Raw genomic sequence first — 9,435 nt, forward strand, 5'->3', positions numbered from 1 at the left:
CCCATGTTGATCCTTATCTGGCAAAGCATTCCCCAAAGCAAGAATAGCATCTCTGTTGAAATGCTTCCCGCTTCCGTGTGGCCAAAGGGCAAGTAGACCAGGGCCTTCTCCATATATCTCAGCACTGGGTTCTGATGGCGTTGATTTTGTCTCGAGATGGATTGAAAGCTGCTTCATTGCTGATCATTCCCCAATACTCGTCTCTCTTGTAGTCCGCAGGCCGAGGGTCCTCGAGAAGGCCTTCTTCGCCTTCTTCCATCAGCTGGAAAAGCTCATTAAACTCATCGACGGTAAGGTCATGTGGTTCATTCATAAATCGGAAAGACATCGACTCAATCCTCTTTCCGGAGTACTCCACCTTCAGTGTGGTGAAGAACTCTACCGTCAAGGCCTTGTACGACCCAAACTTCCTCGAGAACAAGTGTGTGAGATGGCCGGCCTCAACGAGGATGTCCCAAGATTGCTTGATACCGAGGCCATTGAGCGTGCCCCAGCTTGGATATCTTGATGGCACGCTATCCAACGGCGCCAATGCATCCCATTTTTTGATTCACCTTTCTGGAGTGTGACACCCACTCTCTAAGGTTTTAGAGCGTTTGGGGCCATTTGATGAGTACCTAGAATGAGGAATGTTAGAACAAGATTGTACTCCATAACATAGTGAACAATAAAACATTCAAATTCCCCCAAACTTGAGATACTTCACGTACTTGCATTGGCTAATCACTATCAAAAAGGGAGATAGACTCAATCCCTATGCATACCATATAAACAAGCAAGTAAGGCAAAAGCAATTAGGAAGATAGACTCGATTCCTACAATTACTTTCATCACACACAAAAACAATAAGATAGACTCAATCCCTAAAACTAATCACACAATGAGGGAGATAGACTCAATCCCTAAAACAAATATCACACAATGAGGGAGATAGACTCAATCCCTAAAACTCACAAAATCATCAATATAAACCCCCATTATAGAGTAAGTGCTCAAACAACAATTCCATCAACATCAATCTTGCAAGCAATAGCACTTTAGCAACAATTCATACTATAGCTCATACAATGTTACAAGTCAAGCACACAACTCTCATCAATTCAACTTGCATAAGCTATAACCTTCCTACCCATCACAAAATACAACTCTATATCCATGGATAGAGAAAATTAGAGGTGAAGAACATACCTTTGTTGCTTAGAGTGAGAGAATTCGAAAATTAGGGCTATCTCTTGAGCTCTTGAGTGAAATCCACCAAATGCACAAATTAATCGGACCAAAACACTCAAACAAGTGATAATTTGAGATGGGTGTGTGAATTTGAGGTGGGTGTGTGAGATTAGGAGTGAATTTGTGTGTGTTTTGGTCGAAAAAAATTGAAGAGGAAGAGAGGAGGGGGCATGCGCCGGGTGAGAAGAGAGAGAAAAGGGCCGGGTGTACCTGATTTATAATTAGGGCTCGCCGAGTCGGAACCAGTCGGGTGGCATTAATTTACTTGAAATTCACCCGGTCGGGTGAATCTCACTGGACCCATCCTTAACAAACACAACGACCCGGCCGGGTGGGATTAATGAACTGACAATTCACCCGACCGGGTGAAACTTACTGGACCGTCCATGAACAAAAATTGCGACCCGACCGGGTGGAATATTTCAACGCAAAAACCCACCCGACCGGGTGAATGTTGCTGGACTCTTCCTTTGTCATTTGGATGACCCGACCGGGTGTAATATTTGGCATGTATCCACCCGGCCGGGTGGAATATCTGGGCATTTTTTTCCTGCTGAATCCGATTGGAATGTTCTTTGAACAATTAAAGGGCATTTAAAGGTGTTCGAATGTTAATGCAAATTGAGGTTAGTTGGGATCAAATATTTGAGAAAAAAGTTTGAGATTTGTTGTTGGACTCGTGGAAGAGCTCGTTCTAATGAATATCATTGTTCTTCATGTTTCGTAAATCATAATCTTACTCTTTAGCTTAATCACAAATACTATACTAAACTTCTTTCCATATAAACGTCCGCATTTAGTAGCTTACATTAGGGACTAATTAGCTATTAATTAGAATTTAGTTCTTTCCATTAGAATTCAATTGAACTCCTAGTTTGAGTTTATTTAAATCCTAATTAAATGGAAAACTAGTCGCCAAATTTGGCGATGGATCCCTATTGATCAGGAGCCACAAAAAAATTGGGATCCCTAATTAAATGGAAAACTAGTTCTTTTTAATGAAATTTATTTTTTATTGAGTTGGCTTTAATTATTTTTCTTGTTATTTTATATCGTTTTATTTCACACTAACAGTTAAAGGGAAAATATAAAATAGTGATAGATGTGGAAATGAGATGAGCCCTGACATAGGTTCTGTGATGAGCTCTTATTGCAGGGATATAGACTCTAAGATGGGTTGTCTGACGTAACAGAATAAAATGGAGATAGACTCTGAGATGAGCTCCGATTTAAGACCACCATTGTGAGTGTCCTAAAGGACACAGGGAATACTCCCTCCGCCCGTTAAATTTTGTCATGCTTTGTAAGTTAAAAAAGTTAGTGTAGAGTGGATCCCACTTTTATATATTAATTTTATAATAAAATGTAAGTCTGAATGATTTAGTAGAATATGTGGAACGGATGGTAACGGAAAAATATGACAAATTTTAAGGGACGGAGGGAATAATATTTTTCTTTATTTTTATTTGAGATGTGGAAATTTTTTAATAAGGTATAATTTTAGTTAACTCCTAATGATCATTTGTAGGGGTGGTGAGTCTAAAAAAACATTAATATGTTAAGAAGTTTTTAGCATGGTCGAAGGATGTAGTCTTTATGCCTATTTTCATCCCCTATACATCTTCCCACCTATGAATCCTTAGAGGCACATGATTTGGATAATATTGTTCGTAATAATTATTAAGACAAAACATATTTAGAGGTTTTTGTATTAAAAAATTCATTTAATTAGGCTCTGATAGCATTTTTTTAGTTTATTAAGTACGTGTGTCAAGTGACTTTGTTTCATTAGACGTTTTTACTGTCTTTTGTTTCATTAGTTCATTATACTAATACATTTTGATTTAGGAGATTCTTTGGTTGAATATTTATTCAATGAATTTTAGACTTTAGTTAATTTTGTTTGTTAATTAAATTTATTTTTCTTATTTATATTTATATTAATTCAGTTATAATATCAATTCAAAAATTATTGAAAAATGATAGATTTATAAGTTGATAAAGGGCAATATTAATAATTTTTCATTTTCCAATAGTTTTGTAGTTGATTTTGCAACTGCATTAATTTCATATTAAATATGAAAAACTATATTAAAAAAAGAAATTAATTAAATTCAAAAGTACATTAAATAAAATATTCAACCAAATTAAAAATATAAATATAAAAACCTCTCAAAATAAATGCTATAGTATAAGGAATTAAATTTTTTTTATAAAAGGACTTAATTAATAAGACCAAATGCATCAGTATAAAGACATAATGGATAAAAAATAATAAAACAAAATATATTAATGTAAGGTCATCTATACATGTTTGCTTTAGAATAATGATCTACCATCTGTTGTTTATAACTGTCAACAACAACAATATTACAATTACTACTAAAACGAACCAACTAATTATTGATTAACATCCTTGCAATTACATATTTTTGTAATTAGAATTTAGCGAAAAAAAATAAAATTCACTTCGAACAGTTTTCTTTTAGTGGTGTCCAAACTAATCGTATTACTTATGTTCAAAATTTTTACACTCCTATTGGTTTAAAAATTGTGAAATAAAACTCACTTGTATCCATACAATCCGCAATTTTTATTTTTATTTTAAATCGATATACTTTAACACTAGTACTAAAAATTAAAACTTCAACTTTATCGATGGACCGAAATTATATCTTGAAATTAATATTGTCATTATGTACTAATTGGGATGTTTTAAATTTTTGGCACAAAAGATAAATAAATATTTAGATACATGATCGAATTCTAATATTCAGAGGCTTGATTATATAGTGTATTTTCTAATTTTTGGATGTATGAAGGATATAAACACAATAATATTATTTCCCAAAATATAAAAAACATGACCCAACCAAATTACCTAAAATACGAAATACTCCGTCTATTTCAAAAAAGAGAAATTTCGGAACAAGAGGTTAAATTCGCTGACCTTTCGTAATTAGAGATTCAATTCGCTGGCCTTTCGTAATTTAGGATCGAAGCATGTGTATTCTCCAGAATAAGAGATTTGTGATATTTTATTTTATTTATGTTCTTTTTAATATTATTTCTCTCTAACCATTTATCAATTGCCTAAATTATCCCTTCAAATTTTTACCTAAATTCTACTTCATAAAAATTTCAGCAACCTAAATTCTATTTCATAAAAGTTTCAGCGCCGTTTCATCTCCTCTTTTCCTCACTCTGCCCGTTTCATCTCTCCCAAATTTTTGGGATCTTTTTTCTTGAACTGCACGAATCAAAATTTATATTTCTTGTATAGCCTACCTCAAATTTTCACTACATTAGTAAATTTAATGGATTTAACGAAATGAAATACGACTATACACGACGATGGAAACCTATATCATAAATCCCAAGTTTTATTTTCAATTCCAAAAATATACTACTAATAATTAGACAAAGAATCCTGGAGGGGTAATTTAGGCAATTGATAAGGGTTAGAGGGAAATAATATTAAAAAAGAACATAAATAAGATAAAATATCACAAATCCCTTATTCTGGAGAATACGCATGCCTCGATCCTAAATTACGAAAGATCAGCGAATTGAATCCCTAATTACGAAAGACCAGCGAATTTAACCTCTTTTTCCTAAATTTCTCTTCAAAAAATCATTTGTATGTTCACTCGTAAAAATCTTGGACCGCTAAACCCTATCGTATCTCTGTCTATTTCCTTCCCTTCTTCTCTCCGTCATATCTCAAACTCACAGAGTTTCCGATTCTATTTATATATATCAGCATCTCATTCTCCATCTCTCTCTCGGCTCAAGGACTGCCACCATCCGCGGTTGCCGATCGCTATCCCGCTGCGGCGCTGCCAATCGATCCTCGCGGCGTGATTCCTCCTGCCGCGCCACTGCTTTTCAGCACCTAATCCCCCTCTCTCGGTATTGAATAGTAAAACAAAGGATATCATATTTCTGTTTCTCTAAATTACTAATTTAAAGAGAAATTAAAATTGTTGATTGTTATAATCTGCTACTGCATCTGTTTTTTGCTGGTATCCCCACGAGAGAAAACAATTCCCTGATGCTTTGACCTGATTTCATTACTCTTGTGATTTTGTCGAAATTGCTCAACAGTTGGATACAATGGCTGAGGATTTTTTGGGAGATCTGGAATGGTATAATGAAGATGTGAGAGTACAAGTAGATCAAGTTGGGTGGCATGAGGCTGCAATGAGGCTCAATCGCAGGTACCTCAATCTTCTAGGAGTAACTTTCTATTTTCTTTTGATTACTAAATTAATTTCTTAAGGTGGTGTTCGGTTTCTTAGATAAAATAATACCAAAATATAATCTTGGATTATGTTGTGAGATTATTTTATTAATAGGACTAGGAGGTTAGCTATGACTAATTATCTCATGATTATCCATCTAGGATTGAATTGTGGGATTGAATCCTATGAACCAAACACACTATATATTTAATCTCAGGATACAATCTTACACACCGAACATCCCCTAACTCTATTTTTGGCAGGTGGTTGATGGATCTACCCTTGTCCAAATCGGAGCAAAAGAGGATTGACAAATTACTGCCTCCCAATGATATGTATGTAAAAGTGCGCTTATTTGTGTTCTTATGCTCTTACTAAAGCATACACAATATTTTCAATCAGGATATGATTGTTCGTGATATACTGTGTTTATCCTATTAAAATCAATAACATACATAATTTTGAAAGGAAAATACTAAATTGTGTTGTTGGTATTATTGAGGTTAAAACAGTTATGGTCATCTGAGCAAGTCTCTGTTTTTTCCTTTTTCCTGTAAGTGTGGTAGATTCAGCTGACTAAAAGGATGAAAAGATCTTCTGTTTTTAGTTCAATTTGATTCCGGCAAGGCCATGAGCTCATTGTAGATGTAGGAACTTTGGATTTAGTGTTGATATTGAATATCTGTGGCGAACTAAGCTCTTATTCATTTAGGACTGAGCTGGTTGCATCCTCAAAACTTTTTGTTTGACTCAGTGACAATAAATGCAGTGTTTACTTACTTCTTGTGTTGTCTTTGCACTTGCAGGATATTGCCTGAATCTTTCCTTAGAAAAGATGATGTAAGTATCCTGCTGCTCTATAAAGCGACTAGTAAGCTTTTATAGTATGTGGGAGAAAAAATTAAAATAAATTGGTTGACTTTTTGTTGCTATGGTTGCCTTGTTGCATATTGAGGTTGTTTTTAGCTGATATCATAAGTAGTTTTTCACCTTAATTTTAGGGGGGCTTTGAAGACATCAGGACTTGTATCGAGAAGGCTTTTGGAACTCCTAACAGCCAAGAGGATCCTATTTGTGACCGAGATGGTGTAATAGTACTTAATTCAAGTGATGGTTTTCAAGAGGTATCTTTCCTCTTGGAGGCTATGACTAATAAAGGCTTATGTTCCTTTGTCAGCATACTTACTGAGGGACTGGATATATTTGATAAGACAAATTGGGGTGTGATGAATACAATCAAAGAATTGCTTCCGAAGGTTATTGCTGACAAAAATGACATTTCCAGATCAAAGCTGAAAAGATGCTCACTACTATTAAAAGACCTGACTAATTTTCGGTGTAATATGACCATGCACTTCACTGCGGAATCCTATTGTGTAGCTGCATTCAAGGTACTTGACGAGCTAGAGCATTTCCCTTCTAGAGCACTATATGCAATGGTTAGGAAGCTGAAAGGTATCAAAGGACACATCCCTTGTCCTGTCATACGACGTACATACACTAGGGATCACTTGGCCAAAGTGGTGAGGAGAGAGTTCACAAAGATGGTATCAAACATTGGTGGAGTAGATGAACCTCCTGAGGAATTGGTTGGGGCACTTGGAGTTGCAAGCTTAACTTTGAAGCTAATAATGAACCGTCCAGTTATAGGAGACTTCGGGAGATTTTCACCAGAGATGGTAGCATTGCATAAAGATATAGCTAAAGCTATTCACGTATTAAACGAACCAAAGGATGTAGTAAACTCATCCAAGGGATTTCACAGCTTACTTGAATCGAGAAAAGTGCTGATGAGTAAAGTGCAGCCTTTGTTGGCTCCTAAGTTGAATTCGTTTAGAGTGCATATGTCAATACAGAATATATTGTTTGATTACCTTTATGAGTGCAGTGATATGGAGAATATCCCTGGGTATTTGATAGAATCTCTTGACATAATCAATAATAGACCTCAACTTAGGTCTTCCAAAAAGAGTTCCTCTAAAGTTTTATCATCTTCCAAAGAGTTGATGAAAGAGGAAATAGAAAAGGAGGTGCAACTTCTCCTAAATATCAGTGCTCAAGCCAAAGAAGTTGTAGCGAACTTGCTTCCAGAACATGAATTTGATGAAGAATTTGCTCGTGCATACATGGAGGATTTCCATGGAAGCGATTCTCGTTGCGTTATTTATGATGATCCGCAAATGGAGGATGATTCGCAGCATTTTGAATTTCATTCTTGTAGTTCATATGACCAAACAGAAAGTATTGGGGAGACAAACCCAGAAGAGTTCAATTTACCTGTTCACAGAAGTAAAAGAAATAAATGCTTACCCCCGTCTCCCAATAGTCAATGCTTGGGGAAAGAGTTTCCATCGGAATGTAAAGCTGAGGAATCAAAACCTGCTTGCTCTGATTCCACGAAAGTGACAACTAAACCTCGTATGTCTTTTCTGTCTCCCTCTCCTGCCAGAAAATCAAGCCACATTGAATATAAATATGAAGAAGCTACAAGTTGCTCTCCAGGAACAACTAACAATGGATTTTCTGACATCAAAGTAGAAGAAACAGATATTGTTGATCAGCAGAGCAAGTCAGTTAATGGATACCTTGAGCTCCAAGAAGCATGTGATGCTACTAGTATTGCTGCCTATCATTTTGTGGGTTACATGCTGGACACACTAGCCAATACCGAAGGTATAGAACTGTACAAAGATGATAGATTATATCTACGTAGCCGTACTCCAGTCCTTGAAGATACTGAAGGTAATTTTCTTTCAGCCATTTCAGCGTCATTAAAAAATAATGTTTGGTGTCATCTTTATATTATATTGATTTAACTCTCTGCAAAGGAGCGTGTCGTTGGATTTCTATGTACATTTGACAGCCCTTTTCCTCATCAACTATGTTATTATTATTTGTCTTGTTTTTCTTGCTTTTATCTCGAGTAAGAAAATCTACTTGTTCAATTGGCCTTAGTGGTTCTTGATCCTGTACTCTATGATTTTTGCTGCAGAATTTTCGGACTCTGTGGTGTCCAAGTTCTCTGAAATGTGGAAGAATGCGCTTGAGTTGTAGGCCTTTACAAGTCTGTCAGTCACAAAATTGTCTCGTCTACCCATGAGGATACCAGGGCATACATATCATGACATCAAAGTAATCAAATGACTAGCCAGATGCCCAAGTTGCTGCTTTCATTTTCATTTCCTTGTCAAATCATGGTATATATAACAGGCCGCGTTCTTCATTTTTAAGGGCTTGTGTATTGAAGATAGTGCCAGCAGAATCATACATAAAATGTCAAATGGAAAGTAAAGTTTGTGATCATTTGCAGGACCAGGGTCTACTATGGAAGCTGTGAAGTTACAATCCTGGGAGTTTGTTAGGATGCAAGAACCATGGTAGAACGATCAGAATTCAGACATTTGTGTATTGCAGTACTAGTTATTTGTAGATTTTTACATTTAGATTTGCCTGAAAGCATGTTCCATTTGGTTAATTGATTGTGTTAGCTTTAGCCTTTTTCAGTACACACTATGGCCGTCTGATCTAACAGGAAATCGATTCGGTTGTACCTTGTAACTTGATTCAGTTGTACCTTGTAAATTTGATGGAGCTTTGATGTAACTTGTAACAGGAAATGGTTTTAGCCATTTTGATTCATTATTGAACTTGCATCATGATATATTTTTTTGGATTTATTAATTGTGATATGCAAAATACTGTTAATCATTCACTTTTAAACAAACTTGATTAGGAATTGCTTTGTCATTATTTGAATTTGAATTTGAATTTGAATTTGAATTTGTTGGAGCAGATTCGAGCTAATCATCTGAGTGGAAACTGCCATTATAAATATGAGCTTCTCCGTGGTTATGTAAAGATGAGGGGTCATGAGCCTGTGAGTTTCATCTTCACTATATATGGCCATTATGTTTTCTGAATTATTGATATAATACGTGTTTTTGGCTTATAGGAATGTGTG

General features: G+C 35.6%; 1 protein-coding gene across 3 annotated transcripts; it reads left to right on the plus strand.

Moving 5' to 3' along the window:
- The first annotated feature begins 4,880 nt into the window (after positions 1-4,880).
- On the plus strand, positions 4,881-9,137 carry LOC121744348. 3 transcript variants are annotated; one of them, XR_006038569.1, is made up of 7 exons: positions 4,881-5,142; positions 5,338-5,450; positions 5,738-5,809; positions 6,281-6,314; positions 6,476-8,216; positions 8,467-8,671; positions 8,785-9,137. XR_006038569.1 is itself a non-coding variant. In XM_042137869.1 (6 exons), the coding sequence occupies exons 2-6, from the start codon at positions 5,347-5,349 to the stop codon at positions 8,526-8,528; spliced, it is 2,013 nt and encodes a 670-aa protein (XP_041993803.1). In that variant the 5' UTR covers positions 4,881-5,142; positions 5,338-5,346; the 3' UTR covers positions 8,529-8,778. The 3 variants fall into 3 exon arrangements, 1 of the variants encoding a protein (XP_041993803.1); XR_006038570.1 differs by having other exon boundaries at positions 4,881-5,450; XM_042137869.1 differs by lacking the exon at positions 8,785-9,137 and having other exon boundaries at positions 8,467-8,778.
- Positions 9,138-9,435: the final 298 nt, after the last annotated feature.

Source organism: Salvia splendens, chromosome 8 (assembly GCF_004379255.2).
Source record: "Salvia splendens isolate huo1 chromosome 8, SspV2, whole genome shotgun sequence".
NCBI classification, from domain to species: domain Eukaryota; kingdom Viridiplantae; phylum Streptophyta; class Magnoliopsida; order Lamiales; family Lamiaceae; genus Salvia; species Salvia splendens.